General features: G+C 41.3%; 1 protein-coding gene across 1 annotated transcript in view; it reads left to right on the forward strand.

Moving 5' to 3' along the window:
* Nucleotides 1-891: 891 nt before the first annotated feature.
* The window catches only part of col14a1a (collagen, type XIV, alpha 1a), a 129666-nt gene continuing 110452 nt past the window's right edge, over nucleotides 892-20105 (forward strand). The window contains exons 1-3 of the mRNA XM_041941655.1: nucleotides 892-1000; nucleotides 2733-2848; nucleotides 14786-14902. Of these exons, the coding sequence (XP_041797589.1) occupies nucleotides 2749-2848; nucleotides 14786-14902 (217 nt within the window). The 5' untranslated portion in view covers nucleotides 892-1000; nucleotides 2733-2748. The remainder of the gene's footprint in view (nucleotides 1001-2732; nucleotides 2849-14785; nucleotides 14903-20105) is intronic.

A 20105-nucleotide genomic window follows, 5' to 3' on the forward strand; every position in this document is an offset into this window, starting at 1 on the left:
TCATCTAACGCTCAGCAAGAAAGCAAATAGAGTTTCCCAAAAATGTCAAACTATTCATTCCAAAATGTCAGCTGACTGATTTTATCTCTCCATGTGATTTGCTGCTTTAAAAGATAGAGTCACAGAAGCCCTGGTTTGAGCCATCTAGAATCTGAAAGTTTTTGGAAATATTTAATACATCCCAAGTTGCTGAAAATGCACTTTGAGGTGATGGCTGACCTGCGCTGCAGCAGCCATACTGATGGACAAACATCAGCCAGCAAACACAAGTTTAACTTCTGTCATGATAACATCTGCTAAATCGAAATGTTTGGTATTGGATCAGATTTCAAAGCTACAGTCCGACAGTTTCTATTGTAAATCTAACTTGGGAGCAGAGGTGAAAACCTGTGTCATTGTGCCTTTAACGGCAGAGCGGCATCGCAGCAGGGCATGGCCAGGCACCTGCTCCGAGCGCACCGAGCCATTTTCATACCGACTTTCTTTCCCCAAGTCAAACACACACACATACACGCAAAACGAGTTTGAGCAGTGATCGTGTGCTTGTCTAAAGCCCCTGAATCCGGACATGTCCCCACGACAAGTCCCGTCGTGACCGCGGAGGCGCGCATAAAGGGCCCCGAGGGGCTGGAGCCGGATGGAAACCTGCAGGTTGGCAGCGGAGGTTTTTGCGCAGCGGCACTGGGTCGCGTTATCTCTCTCTCTCTCTCTCTCTCTCTCTCTCTCTCTCTCTCTCTCTCTCTCTCTCTCAGATGAACCGGGGCGAAAAGGGTTGGGACAGGGAGGAATAACTGGAGGGGGGGATGGCTGAATAACGAGGAGAGAAACACCCACTCCGGACTGACCGAACTGTATCTGGAGAGACGGAGTGAGAGAAAGAGAGAGAAGGAGGGAAAGAGTAAGAAGAAAGAGGAACCCACAGGGAGGCAGCGGGCTTTGGTATTCAGAGGATTTTTTCCCTTTGGGGATAAAAGGACGCTTTGAATTGATGACTGGAGAGGTATGAAAGGCGATTTCATTCATTGTGCGCGCGTGTGTACTTCTCAGGTGTGCGGCGCTGGAGCGTTTGGACGCAGATTAGAATAAAATTAGAATAAATCTGATAGTTTGATGCAAATCCGGCCGAGAAACTCAATTTCAACCAGTCGGCAGCACTTTGAAATTATCATTGAAGACAAATCTTGGTTATAAGGTCGCTGATTCAAACTTGTGCAGTCTCGCAGGCAGGTGGAAAGATGGTTCAAAAAATTTAAAAAGACATTTCATTTTTTATGCCTTAAGACGGTTTTCTTAAAATAAAATACATTGCAGTTATTTCTTAGTCGCTAAAAATGTTTTGCGCTTTCACAACAGTCGTGGTTGATGCGCGCGCGGGGCTCGTCCACGGTCCTCTGCTGTGATGAATTTCGTTTGAGTGTGTGTGCAAACTGTCTTCCACACACAGCTTGAATGCACATTAAGCATATAGACTGCTTATATCTAACGAGGGCGACGCATTCCCCCTGCTTTTCATTGACCAATTAACCAGTTGCAAAGTTGCCCTTTGGATTGGAGAGAAGAAATTACGCAACCTGAAGAGAAGAGAAAAGTTTTTGGCTTATTGTGCTTCAGGTTCGGCTGTAATGTCCGTTTATGTTTCATTATTAGGACCGCATGAGTAAAGAGGGAGACATTGTTAATTGAACCTCACTCTGAGATGGTCTAATCTCAATTTAGTGTGATTAACACTCATTTGTGTTTGTGTGTGCGTGTGTGTGCGCGTGTGTTAGAGCGAGACTAACAGTGAATAATTTTCTGTCCTTTTCATTTCCCTCTTTGTGTTCTGAGGCTGATCTATGAAAAATCAATCCTATTTCCTGGAGTATTTTATGCCTATTAATATGCGCTGTCATTATTCTGGCCTTTTGACACTGTCTGAATTGAAGGAGCTGGCTGTTCTTCCAACACACGGGGCCACCTCCACATCAGAGAACGACTCCATCATGAAGCCACTTTCGTTGCATGTGCTGTTTAATTCATTCGACTGTCAGTGAGTTTCCCCCTAGGATGAGATACCTATCTGTGTCCATCCTCAGTGTGTAATAATGAGTGGCAGACTGGAGCGGTGGTGGAGGCGAAAGAGGAGAGGAGAGGAGGGGCAGGAGGAGAGAGAGGGGGGAGAATGTGGAGGAGACGGTGCAGTGAACAAAAAGTGAGGGGTGAGAGGAGGAGATGAGATGGGGAGGAAAGGAGCTGTTGTGTTTGCTCTTGTGGTCGGCCAACGGCGCTCATGACATGTTCCCTCTCTGGACTGTCAGTCAAGCTGCTCTCTCCCTGTCTGTCTGTCACTCAGTCTGTCCTCCATCCCTCTTCTGTCACTTCTTTTGTTCACGTCTTCTCTCCTCCTCTCTTCCCTCGAACAAAGTCCTCCACTGTCTCGCCCTCGGCCTGCTCTACGTGGGCGGGAGGCTCGACCGCTGCTCTGCGGTCAGTCTAGACTGTTAGACTACTGCTCTGTAATTGTATCAAAGTGGATATTAGGCTTGAGTAACTGATTCCAGATCAGCGACTTGGGGCTGCGTGGGCAAGGTGGGTCCTCTTGACCCTCACAGGCTCTCTGCAGCTGAATGGCATTCATGATGCTTCTGTCACTGAAATCCCCCTTTCTTTCTGTCTGTGGCTGCCTTTCTCTCGTGCTTTCTCCCTCTTTGCTTTCGCCTTTCCTCATCATAATCTTCCTCCTCTCTGTGCAGGTCTAGACTGCTGTTTATGAGGATGTTGTCAACGGGGCAGATTAGGTGGTGTCTGTGGGCTCCACTGGTGTTGCTGGCCATGGTTTCCCAAGTTCCCAGTAACGCACAGAGTCAAGGTAAGTACTTTTTCGTCTTCTCCAGTCATCTCTCCCACATCCATCCCCTCCATCTCTCTTCCCCTGCCTTCCAAGCAACAACCCCTCCCCCTTCAACTTCTTCTTTGCTTTTAAATCTTCATCCACTTCCCACCTTGACCACCCAAACTCTCCCCATCTGTTCCCTTCACTCAACTCTCCTTCCTTCTCTCAAGCCTCCCCTCACCTCTCTTCCCTCCTCTATCTCTCTTTGTGTCTTCTCCTCCCCATTCTCCACATCAGACCTCCCTCTGCCGTCTCTCTGTTCGATGTGCAGGCTCAGTCCACTCAGATTACATCAAGCTCATGATCATATCACCTTCATATTATCATGCCATTTCACTCCGGCAGCACGGCATGCTTGCAACCCTGCTGCTGATGCTGCCACGCTTCAGAGGGGTTTAATAAACGTGTTGTAACGGGGCGCTTCAAGCTGTGATGATTTGCTGCGCAATGTGCCGCACAGTATACGACGCTCCAGCGTGCTTCCCAATCAACCTCAACTCAGTAAACCTGATTTAATCAAGCTGAGTCTCATCAAAACGTGGGCTGTTGTCTGTTCTGTGCAATGTTGGTCATGGATGTTAAAAATCTGGATGCGCCCTTAACAAGAAACACACATCTGAGCTCCAGCTGAACATACTGTATGTTAATATGTCATTATGTGGCGTTATTAGCATGTCATGTGTTAAACAGATGTGTGTTTCTCTGGATGAGACTCAGATATTCTGACACACTTTCCAAGTCATTTTATTGGCGTTAGAACTAAAGCCAAGTTACCCTGCGATCTTTTCTTGTCATGTGATCAGGACCAGGAGGTCAGGTGATTCAGTGACAGATGTTGAATGTTATTATTACAACTGTAGGATGGAGAAATTTCAGTTCATTCCAGCAAACAGACCCAAGAGCTCTTTTCTAAGTCTTCTGACTGCGGTGTGTGTGTGTGGGCGTGTGTGTGTGTGCATGTGTGTGTAAAACTACAAGTGTGAGTGTGTGTTGTGCATAGTTTATGGGAGTCTGTATTTGCAACTGGCAGACTATGGAGTGCAGAGGGTCAGACCTACTGTAGTTATCTGGATAGAGATCATATGAAAATGACCCCAAGGGACACTTAAACATTCAGCTGACCCTGCTTTGTGTGTGTGTGTGTGTGTGTGTGTGTGTGGCTCACATTCCTTCCAAGACGTAGAGTTAGAGGAGCAGGGAAGCAGCAGCTCCTGTTTACAATAACACCACACACAGAAATCAAATAAAGATTTATTTTTCTCTCTGAAATTGTTTAAAATCAATAATCCACATGTGACACAAACCTTTTATTGATCTGCTTTTGTAGCTAAATATAAAAAAAAAGGATTTTCACCCTAAAAACGAATTATTTTATCACATTGGTCTTCTAGAGGTTAGTTTTTGTTTGGGTTCTGAATGGATCAGTGCGGGGCTGCTTTGTGTTTATGTACCAGAGGAAGTCCTCACTGAATAGTGATTGCTTTGAAATGAAAGTACCGATTTTCTGTTTTCTTCCGTCTTTCTCCTACACTCACTGAGTTCTCACTTTCCTTTCCTTTTCTTTTGTTTTCGCTCCCTCCATCCTTCTCGCTCTGTTTCCCTGCTTCACATTTTACACCAATTTTCATCAACAGTTCTGTAGGTCATGTTTTTCATTGCAGACACAGAAATGAGAGGTGAGGCACAAGTGTGACAGCATAAATTAGGCTCGGATTTAATCCCAGTGAATCGCAGCAGTGCATGGACGACCTCCCAGACACTGTGGGAGGGTGTCCTGCTCAATCCCTTCATTAGGGAGCATGTGATAGCCATTAATGTTTGCCTGGTCTGTCCCCTGTGAGCTGCAACATCTGGTCAGAGGGGATTTGAGCTTGAGGATTAGTGTGTGTTCTACCCATGGAGGATGTTTGTATATACAACACACATGTCTGGATATCATCAGGAACTCCCTCTATATCAAAGAGTGGGTCAGCCCATGCAGGGTTTTTCCTCTATAAGAGGACTAATGTAGCAAAACATCTTGCATTTACACCTAATTAGTCAGATTTGAGACAACATAAAGGTAAGGATTCACTGAATTGGTGCATAATTTCATCCTAATCAAGAAATCACACATTTTACTGAATTAAGCATTTGCTTTTTATATTAGTGAAGGAGTTACACTGTAATATTTGAAGAGAATTTTTGTAAAACCACTGAATTATTTGGCAGTGCTGAAATGGAAATAACATAAACTTAAGATGATAGTTTGCAACAGTTTCTCTCACAAAAAATATATTCATATAGTACAAATTACAAATTTACTTTGCATATTACTTTGAGAGGGAAATGTAATTAATACTTAAGTTTCCTTAATATCCAATTTATTTATTTATTTATTTTATTTTATTTTTTTACAATTTTCTGCTGGAAGTGTGACTTCCTGAAGTCAAAGTTTCACATCTCGTGCTTCAGGTCATAGATTAATTTTTCAATATTTGCATCTTTTCTTTATATGAACCATGTGCTTTGAGTTTTCTTCAACACGATCATAATTCATATGTTAATCTTGCATTAGGAGCAGATATTGGGGGAAAATAAATCCAATTTGTTGACAGTGAACATTTTACAGATATGCATGAACATTTACATGTACAAGAGCTGAGGGCGTTCTCAGACTGTACTTAGGCACTTTGTACTTTGAGCTAAATGCTAACATGTTTACAGTGACGTTGCTAACAGACTGTGACACTATTTTGCAGCTGAGACTGAGGGGAATGCATTTAGTTTTGTGGGTATTTGGTTTAAAAAAAACAAAATATCTTGAAGAGAAACTGTTCTGCATATATGTAGATACACATATACATCAATATGCATTTACATTAGAGAAAAGAAAAAACGAGTGAATGAATCAAATCTGTGTGATCCATCCATAAATCCTCCTCCCTCTCATGCCCTGTCCTTCTCCCATACAAAAATAAACACAAAGAGTTTTAAAGCAGTCTCATGTCAAGTACCCTGCTGTCATAAGAAACAGCCTCTTAACACAAATTCTTTCAGGTAAAAGTCTAAGAATGGAGGCCACATCCTAGTGCAGGACCTCTCATTAAGAAGCACTAATTTTCTCATGAGGGAGAGCCCTGAAGCTCTGCCTGTACCACTGTGTGGCTGTGGGTGGTTTGTCTTTAATCCAGTTGAGCAATATACATTTTCTGGCCAACAGTAGCAGTTTGTCACAGAGTGTGAAGTGTAGATGTGGTAATAATAGCTCCTTTGAAGGGAGACCAAGAATAAACAGACCAAGAGCCTCATTAATAAAGTTCTTCTTACATTTATACTTGAACTTAGTCTTACCATCATTTCCAACGGCGTTAATGGCACCTGCCTTGCGAGCTCCCCTTATATAATGGCAACTCAAACAAGGGTTTAGTCAGGAATAGCCATGGACCAAAAGACAAGATCAGGGTGTTGGTAGAGGAGATTAATGCCAAGCAACACACATTCAGTGGACTAGTGGGCTGTCAGAAAAGCCAAACACGCAGCTTGGCAGTGTGTTGCTGCTGCAGTGAACGAGGTGGGGTAGAGAGACAGAAATGGTATGTACTAAAAGTTCAAAACCTTGAAATAAATTGATATTATTTTGCAGGTATTTCTATTGGACAAACAGAAATTTTGATCTGTTGGTGCTAGAAGACAAGCCATATGATCAGCAAACTCATTTGAATTTATCTATCTCAAACTTAAATATCTGCAGAAAATTTGATGGCAGTCCATCAAATTGTCTTATTTCACTTAAGACCGAAAAAGTCAACCTCCTGGTGGCGCTACAGGAAATGTCAGGAGGTGAACAGTGAATGCGATTTGAAATGTCTGTACAAAATGTCATGGAAATACATCCAATTAGAAGTAGACAGACAGACATTGCATCCATAGCGCCTGGCTGCTAGCGTGGCAAAAACAAAAGTAAATCTCTGCAGCATTATATTTTGTACACATTGTCTGTGCTAATGCATATTCATTGTAGGACACAGCATGCAGCCTGTACTGCACATGAGGCTTCAGCTACACTAGATCTGTGCTCCTCTACCTGACCTGTGGGAACGGCTCTGATACTGTTCTTACAGCACAAATTGAGCAGCGTGCAACACAGTGCACTGTTGTTTGTTGTTGCTGTTCTCTGGCTCTTACTTTGGCCTTGAAAAGTAGCGAAGAGGGAAATGTAAATTCTGTTCTCTTCTCAGTCCTCAGAGGATGCAAGGAGTGACCTGGCACTTTGTCTTGCTGTTTCCAAAGCAGCAGTGACAGAAGCAGGAGAGATGGAGGAAAGATGCCTGATGGTGGAAGTCTGCCACTGTTACATCTGAACCCGAACAAACTGTAGTTTCATGCCTTATTGTTAATTAAGCATTTATTTTCATAGTCAGTCCTGTTCCCTGTGTAAGTCAGTCATTTGTAAAGATGCTGAATGTGTGTGGTGCCCGCGCTTGTGTGTGTGTGTGTGTGTGCTTACTGTGTGCATAGTTAATTACTGTAATTGATTTTGTTGATTGCCTGACAGCCCGGGTCAATACTGTGTTTCAGGACACATCACAACAGATTATGTGCTTGAGAACACATTTACGAAGATATTGCACTTCTGTTTTTGTGTGTGTGTGTGTGTGTGTGTGGTTAGAGGGCAGCCTCGTGAATTAGTATGAATGAAAGTGTTGGCCAGTAATTTCAGTTATAATGAACAGGGAGAGAAGCCAATGATGAGAAATCATTTATTCATAAACAAAAGAGAGGATGAGATGAAACAACCTGTTCTGAATTTAAAAACTGCTAAATTATCCGAACCCAGGCTGCTGTCACCTCACCACTCTGCTGCTGTTGATGGTAATCTAGCTTGTCATAGTCATCAGCCACTTTGGACTAAATGATGCATTGAATCATTGGAGCAATGAAGTGCAGGAGGCTCTCTAATTTTGCCCTGTTGTTATTGTCAGAGCGTGTAGAAAGTGCTCTTTGATTGCAAATAAACAAAATTTACAAAACTTTAATTAATGGGAACATGAGCTAACAATGATCTTGTGGGCTTTTTAGCAAGGACTGATACGGGGACAAACGGACTGCACAATGTATAATATCACTCAGGATGTCCAGTTCACTCTGCATTCAATATGCATGCATATTCCAAATGACACAGTATGGCTACCACAGTGTTGGAAGGAATAGTGTGTGCCAGGTGAAGTAGTTGCAGTCTGAAAAGCATGAAATAAGCTACAAGCATTTTGGAACGTAGACGTGCTTCCCAAAATCACAGAGTGGAATAGTGTGCAGGGCCTGAAGTGACTCAGGGCTGAGCAGATATTGTGGTAGTACAAGGGTATGAATCGGCTTCTTGGGGTTCTGGGTTTCTTGAAATAAATGAGAAAAGCTGTTACAGTGGTAAGAAAATGGCACTTTTTTCAAATGGAATTAAATCTTATGGCTGCAGTTTTCTATCAAGTAACCTGAGTTTATAACATATGTGGCGACCTACATGTCTTTCATATATGATCCAATATTTAAAGAAAACCCCTAATATGAGTGAAAGAAATAGAAAATAAATGAATGTTGACCCTGTTGGCTGTTTTGTCACTTTCAACAAGATCAGGATTTAAAGAATCCTTTTTTTCCCAACTGGGCAATAGTTTGTAGCTCTGGCCATCATTTCTATTGGTAATGATAAAATTGTCATGACCAAATGAATTGCTGAGGTCTGGTCAAGAAAGTCAGGAAGTCAAGAAACTAGGAGTGAGATGATCAGAGGTTAGATGAAAACCTCAGTGGAAACAAGCTGTAAAAACAACACTCTCATATTATCACCTTTTACGTTGATATGGCGAACATGTTAGCAAGCAGTTGTCTGTTTACACGTCCAGCAGTCACACAGCAACATCACTGTAAAAAACATAAATAAAACAGAATGTGATCATTTGCTAATCCTTTTTGACTTATGCTAAATTGAAAACAGCACTATATATATATATATATACATACATATATATGTATATATATATATAAACACACACACACACACACACATATATATATATATATTTAATGTTTTACTTCCTCAGCTTCATTGATTTTGCTTATTCTGAATGTGATGCAGCAACATGTTTCAAACAAGTCAGGACAGGAGCAACAAAACACTGGGAAAGTAACAGGTGATAGTATCATGATTGGGTATGAAAGGAGCATCCTGGAAACATCCTTGTGAAACTGTTGTTGGTTAACACTGTTTGCAAATGACCGCATTCTGTTTTCACTCATGATTTACAGAGCATCTCCTTTTTTTTTGGAATAGGGGCTGTATTAGTGTTCATCTGCTGAGTGAGAGTTCAGTATTAACTCTTAGCTCTGCTTTTGGTCTCCACCAACTCCTGAGGGAAATATTTGCTTATTTTGCTGCTAAATGTTGTACTATATTAACCAGCTCACTAACTGTGAACCAGAGTGAACCACAACAGTAACACTGCAGATAGTCATGTGCTTTGGACTTAACAAACAAATATTAATTATAGCAGATTTAAAGACTTTATTTGAAGGTAAAACCAAAAGTGAGCACAACTGAAATGTAATAATCCATCATTGCACAGCAAAACTGTGCGAGCAAGTAAATATAGACGGTCAAATTTAAACCAGGACGTCATCTGTAAACTATCATGGATTTTTAAGGACCGTTTGGGTTATAATTGTACTGTTTGATTTGTTTTCATTTAAAATGGATGGTTTAAAACTTGCAGAACTGTCTGACTGCTCGTGTTTCTTGCTAAAACGGATTTCATTGAAGCAATCTTGCAGCTGAATGCAAATATTGTATTTCATTTTGTTGCATAAAATATTGATAATCATAATAATGACCACAGTTATAATACATTATCCTTTTAATGATCCCGTAAAGACTAAATGGAACACTTAATTGCTTGTCAGTGTATGATTTGTATTATACTCAGTAGTGACCTAGACCTGGAAATGCTCTTAGAATAGCAGGCTCTTGAATTTAGTATTTCATTCTTGCTTTGTGTCAATCATCTCCTGCAGAATTAACCCAGTTGAGTAATTTGTGGTGACATTTATTTCACCATTTGTTGGTAGGCATATGGAGTATTATTGCTTCCTTCACCAGACTGCACATGGGGACGGATCATCCAACAGACTCTCAATATTCAGTCAGTCCTTCAGAGAGATTTCAAACACACTGTGCACACACATACTCTGCACAGACATTGCAGCACAGAGATAAGTGTTGAGGGAAAAAGGCATCACTTACACAGGTGAAGCGATGAAAGAGAGAAAAAGGGCGTTAAGCCACTAAAGGAGTGGCGTGCAGGTGGCGCAGAGGAGGAGAAGATCGGATAAAAGAGCAGAGGAGAAGACAAGGGGAAGAGGAGGAGAGGCAGAAGAGAGTTTAAACCCCAGGATGAGAAGAAGAGATGAGATAAAAGAGTGAAGTGTTCCATGAGAGCAGCAGAGGAGATAAAAAGAGCGAAGAGGAGGAAAGAAAAAGCCAGAGTGGATTTGAGTTAAGTGCTATCTCGGTGAGCAGAGTAGTTCTTGTACCGACAAGATGCCGGCCACATCAAACGACGTGTGCTGCAGCTGGATTGACACTAAACACACACACTCATACACACACTTCCCTCATCTCCCTCGCGTACAGTACAGTAGCTATCTTGTGGTGACAGTGCAAGCCAGCAGTTGTCATCCATAAATCCTGCGTATTAGTGAAGCTACTGTAGCCTGAATACTCACTGTGGAGTCGGTAGGAGGCTAATCTGGAGAGAGGAGGAGGAAAACAGGGAATTAAAGGATGGGAAAATGAAGGGGTAGGAGAGAAGATGAGGGAAAGAGAAGAGGAGAGAGAGGAAGAATCAATGGTATGGTGACAGTGGAGGAGAAAAAATGGAAAAGGAATGACGAAAAAAGACAATCAGACAGAAAAAAGAGGATGTGGAGATGAGGAGGATAGAGAGAAATAAGAAGGGGGGGGGGGGGGGGGGGGGGGGCAACTGAAAGGAGGGATTGAGAAAAGCCAGGGAAGACAATGGAAGGACATGAGGCGCAACAGAGCAAAAAAAGAGAGTTGAGTGGAAGTTGGATTGAGTGAGGAAAGTGAGAGGAAGGGAGGAAGGAGAAGAGAAGGGATAAGCGAGCATGGCAGGATGAAAAGAAGCCAACACAGAGCAGGATGCTGAGCCAAATCAGGAGATGGGAAGAAACTTGCAGAAGAAGTCGAAACAGAGACAAGGAAGGAGGGGAGGCACGAGGAGAGGAGAAGAAGTGAAGCAGAGGATTGGACGGCGAACATTTACTCATCTACCAGGAGTCCCTGCTAGCTTTCACCGCTGCTAATCCTGGGAAGAGTCATCCCTTCTCAAACTGGGGCGTCAAGCTGCGCCTGTATCGCTGTAACCCAGATAATTCCAGTTCATACTGGGCCTCCAGTTAAAAGACTTTTCTCGTTCACGCTCCCTGCAGAGTCGGGAGATTACACAAATTCATACTTCAAATTAGACCCTTTTTAAAGCATCTTTGAGTTAAGCAGCATGAGGTGAGAACATGTTAGATATCATTTTTGCAGGGATTTCTATAATTTTCTGGCACTGGCGCTTTTTTTTTTCACTGAGGCTTCAGTGACTCAGACTATTTTCCGCGGCTAAATTTCGTTGCTAAGTTGTAGTCGCCAAAGTTCTGCCAAATGGCTGGACTTGCATTTACTACCTGGCAAGAAGCTTATGCGAGGAGCTGTTGGGGGCTTGCTGACTCCTGTGGTGTAACTCTCCTAGATGAATGGCTCTGGTTTGTGTGATATACAGTCGCACTATATGTGGATATATGCTGTGTAAGTTTGGGGGGAGAGTTAAAGCCAGGGTTTCTACAATATTTATGGAAAGTATCTTATTGTGAGATCTAGAGAGGACGTCTAATGCGTTTCACAAAAGCATGTTGGCACTTAGATTCAGAGAGAGAGTGTGAAATGTTGTGCTCTTGGATGATATTTATGGCGGTATGGTGGTAAACAAGAACAGACGTGGCGGTTCGTGAAGGGTAATTTATATCAGAGACCCTCATGTTCTGTCAGCATCCACAGCTATTGGAGCTATTATGTCCATATTCATTAATCATAGTTGCTGTCTCTGGAATAGCCTCCAATTTGTAGACCTTGACATGCATTCACAGGAGGAAAGAGGGTCATAGCTGGCTCATTCATTTTTTACATAAGTTTTTTGTTGTAATTCAGGTGTGTGTGTGTGTGTGTGTGTGTGTGTGTATGCTCATTAACATGCAAAGCAAAGATCAAGGTATTCAAGGCAATTTTCACCCAGTTATTAGTACCCCGTCTGCCAACTCAATTCGCCTACTATCAAGCACACATGAAATGACACCAGAGTAATAATCTACCAGCTCTGTCACAGACTTAAATTATTCATAGATTCGTATTGTGTGGTGTAATTATAGCGTTTCATCCTATGCATTCTGAGTATCTGATTGGTGGCGTGGTGATTACTTTAGGAGTGAGCAAAATGTAAAACTGTGAAGTGCTGAATGGTGCCTCTCTGCAGAATGATCAAACAGCATCATAAGATCTGGTGATGAAAAGTTCAAGAAGTTGTCCTTTTTTAACAAGTTGAGACTGGATTCTGTAATTTTGGCCTCTGGGACTTGACATTAACTTGTGAGGTAATAACACAACTAAAATCTTAAGGGTGTGTATCAAGAAAGTGACTGAATTTATTCTTTTTTAAAACTTTCTCTTTTACCTCACCCTACCTTTAGATAGTTTAAAAAGTATAAAATCTGTATTCTGTACACTATATATATATACTGTATGTCTCAGATCATAAACATACCAGCATATTCAACATAGTAAAAGAAAACTAAATCTACAATCTATTGCTATTTTCTTTACCCGACTTGATCCATTTTGTCCCACCTTTCATGAAAAGGTAAAGTTGACCAACTCTAACTTTTCTGCCTACAACATAACAATACAATAATGCAATTTGGGAAACACAATGCTCTCTGATATATGGCCTGAATGGGATTTTCCAATTGAGAAAGATGGAGGTCTGTTCTCATCATGGAGTGAAAATCCTGCACAGTACTGCTCAAGGTTTGTCTTCATCATATCACCCATTTTTTTTCTCTACACAGTTTCCTCTGAATGGCTGATGTACTGTCTTTACATGCCAGCACTCTATAAACGTTCATCACCTGCCAGCAATTAGCACATCAGCATCAATTTCAGGTTGTCAGATCACTAATGTGGGTCAGCAGTTAAGGTGAGGGGTCCTTCCACGTTCATCAAAGCTCAAAGGGATTCTTTGACATTTGAAATTGTAGTTCATTAATATTACTCCCTGGATGCCTCCAGGCACAGAGTGGTTAGAGATTGTGCTCTGGTTCTTTATTCATATAGACTGCTGCAAAGTTAGCTAGCTGACGGACATGCATGCAGAGAAAACTGTCTCTGTGTCACAAAATTCTCCTGACATTACAAGACTGTCACGTTGAATTTGAGTCAGAAATACTCTACATTTTCATTTTTAAAAACATGGATTGGACTCTAAATGATTACAAAGAACTTGTGATTTACTATTTTAAACCCTTTTCAGTTTATTTTCTGTTATCAAAGTGCTAAAAAAAATCATGTATCAGTCTCATTAATTAAGTTATCCTGATCTCACAGTTAGTTCACTGGTCTAGAAGTCTGGACACACTGGACAACATGTTTAGCTTTCATCCTTTTAAAGAGAGCTGGCAGGTAAAGTGGCTTTACATTAGCAGTGTCATCTGGTTCATGGATGACTGTCTACTCATTTATAGAAACTTTGTAGAAGCACATTAAAAATCTGTGTTTTTTGGTGAAAGCTTTGTATGGAAACATGCTGTTTCCATACAAACACTGAATAATCGTTGAAATGGTGATATGTGTCGTGGACATAAAGGTCATGTCAGCGACTTGTGTTTTCATCTGAGGTGAATTTCTAGTATTTCATAATACTACATTACTGTGTCGCTGCTCTCTGGTCGTTTCTTTAGCTGTCTGTCTCTGTGTCTGTAGATCAAAACCAGTCAAATTCTCTTCTGCTTCACTTCTCTTCCACCTTTTGATTGTAGAAAATATGCTGTCTAAGTGGAAGAAGCCACAGACTGCACACGCACACACACACACACACACACACACACACACACACACACACACACACTCACACACACACACATACACACACAGAGAATGGCTGCTGTCACCATTTTTAACAGGCCACTGCAGTTTTCATTGACAGAGGGCTGCAAAGTACAGCGAGCTGCTGAGGATGCTGCTGTGAACCATCATTTCCCCGTGTTATTGTATAGATGACAAATGAACACTGGTTCACTGACACAGGACAGACATCAGTTTGTTTGTTTGTTTGTTAATCTCTCTTTAGCGGTCTGTAGCAGAAATTGAAACCATCCCTCCTCATATCACTTTTTCATGGAATGTATCTTATATGGAGAACTTGACTGGAAATAGTTTCCTCTAAATCTATCTTTTTAAACCTTTTTCATGCTGTTTTAGGCTGAAGCAAACTGAAGCTTAGCTGTATGCCATGCTGACTCGCTTTATGTGTTGCTCTCATGGATACAGGAACTTCAAAATTGAAATTCACTCAGCCCTTTCTCAGCCCTTCGGTCCATCCATTTATTCACTTCCTCTTTGAGTCCTTTTCATTTGTGGGTTTTTTGGACAGATTTTGTGGTGTTTCTGGGTTTAACCACTGACTTATTGTCATGTTAACACATGTTGATTGGTGGCTGGGAGCTCTTTAATTAACATCAAAAACATTCCTCAACATATTGTTTATTTCCAATCATTCTCTCGCTTTAGTGAAGCTGATTTTAATGTGGTTTATTGTTTTTCAGTTCCAGCTCCGAGGAGGCTGCGTTTCAAAGTGCTGAGCTCAAGCAACCTTCTTGTTTCATGGAAGGAACCCAAAGGAGACTTTGACAGCTATCTGTTCCTCTACAACAGTATACCAGGTAGGATCATTTGGCTGAATAGACACATGTAGAGAAAACACTTCTGTGCCAAAGATCAGTGGGACACTGACTTTGAAATTTTGGGGGAAGGATAACATTATGACTTGGATTTTCTGTCTGTCAGGACGGATTATGTAATTTCCTTCTTATCAAAGCTCCTTTGAAGGGGTCACACTCTTCAGAGATGTGGAGGACACAAAGATTGTCCTGCGCCTCGGCCAAGTTTGAGACAAAGGAGTGTTTTCGCTGCGTACATGGTGCCTGTCAGCAGTTTTGAAAATGGGACACAATACAGTATAACCTACACAACTCATGATGGAGTTCAGCCCAGGACAGATGAAGAACAGCGACAGCCATAAGCAGCCATTCATTCAGCATTAAAGTGCATTATCACTGTGCGGCTGTGTGGGCATGATGGACGTCTGACATCCTGCTTTTATCCTGCGTCTGTCAGTGGTCGATCATTGTACCGACACGGGGCATGACCTCGTCTCTTTCTGGGCATGCAGAGTGTACTCAGTAATCACCCTAATTCCCACTGACGTCTCCTTCATCATGTAATCACAGTACACCTACTTTCACAGCCATACTTCTCCTTCACATCAATTCCTTATCTACTGCTGCTCCACTGCCTGCATTTGGTCCGTATTAATGCTGTGCTGAACACTGCAGACAATTCTTTCACAGCCGTTGTAAAAATGAATAAGTAGGACTGAATAAGTGCTCTGTAACATAAAACTTCCTCACAAACAACCCATCCCGAGAAACGCCTCGTCTGACAATTTCTTGCTGCGTCCGACAGCTGAAAACAGAACAAAAACTGAAATTTATGGCCGCTTCCTCTCAGGGAGGAGTGCGGCAGTTGCTCCCTGCATTCAACAAAAGCAGTAAAAAAAAATTGTCCTGTATACTATGCGGTGAGCAAAGCCTTCTTTGATAATAGGAAGGCATGAGGATGCAGATACCTGTCCTGTGTCCCGATGTCCAGTCTCTTCTGCCTGTTAGTCCGTGTGAGTCAGATGAGGTGAACAACACCCACGGTGAAGCTTGTTAACACTGGCTGAAGTCCTTTTGTTGAGAATAAAACACCATTTTAGATCACAAAAGGAGCTGTCAGAGTGGCAGCTAAGCTATCAGCTCAACACAATATCCTTCTTTTTTCTTGAGAGCTTTTCTAAAAGGGAACAACTGAAGTGCAACTGGATAAGGATTCAGGTTTTTAGGTCAAAGCAGATGACTCATTTTTGCCAACAGAAATGACAAACTGTTTTTTTTCTCAGTGCTTATATTCTTTCAAACATTGTCCCATGTCATTTCCCCCCATTATTAGCTTGTATCCTCGTGGATAATATAACCTATGTCTTAATGCATAAAAAAGTGTTTCACTTCAGCCTGTAATTCTCTGTCCAGCGGCTTTATTCCCTGTTCTATGACAGTGCATGAATTACACTAAAACAAGCACTTATTGGAAATCTGTTCAATAGCCTGCCAACAAATCTGAATTTCAAATAGTGTGGGCTGTGTCTGTGTGTACTTGCATATCTGTGTTATTTATCAGTGCCAGATGTCTATATTTACTCTCTCAAATCTCAGCGGAGATGAAGCCAAACCCTGCAGAAAAAAGTTCAGTTTTTACTGTATGCGACTGCAACTTATTGTTACACTGCTGCTGCAGCCAATTAGAGGAATAAACTGGGTATTGGAAAGTGCGTTCGCTTTTCAAGCACTGGAAGGTACAAGAAGTGATGCAGAACCCAGCTTAGGTTTAAAATAGGTTGTGGTATTTATGGCAGCAGTACAGAAGAATGTACATATTTACTGCGGTGCTGATGCATTACACTGTGGAAGCACATTGATGTAGTTTTGCGCAGTCTCGATCAGTTGCTCCTCATCCTTCAGGTCTCTCTGCTTATAGAATCAAAAATACTGTTTGAAAACACTTCATAGAAAGGATAAATATCACCTTTCTGTGGCCTGTCCAATTAAGTTTTATAATATCGCGTCTTCTTCGCCTCACTGTGGTGCGCTAAACCGGAATGAGCTCTTCACTGCCCCCTGATGCCGGAGAGCTGAAGCACCCACAGGTACTTGGCAGTAGGTGTTTTTCCCCAAACAGCCACAAGGGGCGACAACGAGCCCATTCCACTCTAGAAAACAAAGTTGGGACAAGCAATGCGAAGGTGAGGCTTATGTTTTGCTTGAAGTGTTTTCAAAAAGCATTGTTTGGTTCCACAAGAGAAAAGACCTCAGGGATGAAGACTGTCAGGTTGTTTTGGCAAATGTACATCTGCCCCTCACAACCGCCCCACCTCCACTGAGGAGCAGCACGACAGGTGCTTCACTCTCAGATGCTAATGCTACCTGTAAATCGATGCTAAAAATGCTAATGCTACAGTTGAATTGGCCCCCTGCGAGGACGCTTTAGGAGCATTTAGAGATTATGCTAGCAAAGTATATCACATTTTGAAACGTTTCATGAGGGCAAAGCTGATGTCATTAAATATCAGTTAGTGTTTGACTCCAAAGAGTGAAAGTAAACAGGGACCGATTGAGGAGTGTAACTTAAACCATGATATTTGACAGACATTTTCATCAAGACAAAAAGGCGGAGACTGGGTAGTGTTATGATGGGGTTGACAGACAGGTTTTTATCATTACTCTTTGTCTTTGTATTCTAGTATTTGTTGTGTAATTGAACAGACTAGTGAAACCACACTGTTCTTGTGTGTGTTATAGCTTAATGTCTTTGTCTCGTTTTAACTTGTGGTGCTTTTATATACAGTATCTTTTGCTGTTGCCTTAAATGCATTTCTGGGCCACTACAAAGAAAATCAACATGACTGCATGCGCTTTATTATAATTGTACTGGGCCTGTTTTGCATTTGTGATTAAGCATTCTTATTAAGTAGAATGCAATGAAATTCCAGCCAAAGTTTTATATTTATTCTGGTTTAAAATGAATGTGAAAACAAGTCAGGCATCAGTTGTTTGCCATCTTTTTCCAAAATCTTGTTAATTAAACTTAATATGGAGAGATGATGATTTTTAATGAGTTTTCCACAGTTGAGTCATCCCACAAACGGCAAGCTGTTTTGGATATCATGGATCAACTTTTGACTTTCACAAACTTAAAGGAACAGTTCAGCATGTTGGGAAATATGCTAATTTGTTTTCTTGTCAATAGTAAGTTAGAGTCGATAACTCTGACTCTGTCCAAAGCTTACCTCTGAAGCTCACCAACTAACATATTGTATCTCATTTATTTCATCTGTATGCAAACAGAAATGTAAAAATGGCAATTTGTGGTTTTATGGGGAGTTTTTTTAACAGCCTCTTGGCCCGGTGCAGTGACATCTCAGCATTTTGTTGTCACTGCAAGTTCTCCTGGCAACCAGTGATGCTGCGTGTGTGTGCTGAACTAATAAGTCCTTCTAAAATGACAAATAGCCATTTTTGCATTTTTTGCAAGTTTTATAAGGAATAACTTTTAATACTTACCTTTTTAAGGGTGCTGGTAGGGGTGTTTTTGATCTTTGGAGACAGTGAAGAAGTGTTCATTTTGACAAGAATTTAAATTTAGTTTTTAGTCGCTTGCTGAAAATTGCAGTTGGTTTAAAGTCACATTTTAGTCTTTGTATTTTGTTTTGTTTAGTCAAGAGTTAGTAAGTGGAACTCAGTTTTAATTTTAGTCTAATTTTAATCAACGTTTTTGTCATAATTTTCTCAGACAGTTTACTGATACTGTAATGGATTTTGCTGGAGGATATTTCTCCTGGCTTCTCCGGGCAAAACAATCTCATCCGACATTATTGATGTTACAGATAATCAAATTATCAACCTGTGAAGGGCCCCTCTGTCACCTCACTGTGTGATGAATTCTGTGAATTCAAAGGTCTTGCCCCGCACACTTTTTTTTGTATATTACTACAAAAATCATCCATTGAGAAAGTTACAGAGAGCCAGTGAGAATATGAACGTGCAGATAATAACCAATGCTCTGAGATGGCAACTGTGATCTGACTTTGGGTGTCTGTCCAATCAGAGTCAACTACATTGTTTCGTCTGTACTCATTGGTGCATAATGAACACAGATTTCACTATAATTTGTGTTGCCAATATTGTTTTCATTTACGTTGTCGTTAAAATTTAGTCACGAATAAAAGGGCATGGAAAATTAACACTGGAGTGAAGCTAGCTGTTTCCCCTTGTTTCCACTCTTTATGCTAAGCTAAGCAAATTGCCTGCTGGCTGTAGCTTCATATCTAGCATACAGACGTTAAGAGTGGTATTGATCTTCTCATCTAACTCTTGGCAAGGAAGTGAATAAACGTGTTCTCCAAAATGTCAAACTATTTCTTTAAGTCTGAACATACTGTTTGTCAGCACTTTGAGCCTGAGACGGAAATGAGAGAGGAGGATTCATGCACCAAGTGCTGAAAATAATTAGACCCAGTTCTTTCCATTAAAAAGACTAAACAGGTAATTCCAGGTAAATCCCCTGCTGTTGTCACCTAATAAATCCATTTCAGTCATGAAGAAGAGATTTGTGTAGGCAAGAAAAGGCAATATGTAAGAATTTTAGTTTAAAACATTCAAAAAAATAACTTGGAGTATGAATAGGAAAGGTGGTCAGTTTATATATATTGCACATTTTAAAGTAGGTTGTTTAGCCCTGAGAAAACAGACATGTACTCTCAGTGCAGCAGTTGTCATATGGTGTCACAGTGAATGCCTACCCTTCAACTCAAGCCCAGATATTTGTTTGGTCGACAGTAGTTTGGTTCCACTGCACAGACTAAGGTTCCTGTTTTGGTGCGAACACTGATTCATGCAGTCACCTCAACTGACCTGCCGTCCTCTTTAGTAGGATTTATCTTCCTTCCCCTAAAGGCGTCATTAGTCATCACTGCAGGCACAGGAGACAGAAGAGCTGAGGAAGCACACACACAGACACACATACCTTTATTGATGGCCGAATTGATTGCAGGGTCAAAATTGAAATGGGGTGATAATGTGACCTGTTGGCCTGATGGGGATTAACTGCTAAGGAGAGGACAGAAGCGCACACGCACTTGTTTCTTGGTGAGGAGTTGACAATTTATTTCAGGGACAAATTGTTTTTTCCTAAGCTCAAACCTAAAATTGACTCTTATTCTTTTCTAAGCTAAAAATTGAAATAACTATGGACCCACAATGTCTAGGT

Source organism: Chelmon rostratus, chromosome 8 (assembly GCF_017976325.1).
Source record: "Chelmon rostratus isolate fCheRos1 chromosome 8, fCheRos1.pri, whole genome shotgun sequence".
Lineage (NCBI taxonomy): Eukaryota > Metazoa > Chordata > Actinopteri > Chaetodontiformes > Chaetodontidae > Chelmon > Chelmon rostratus.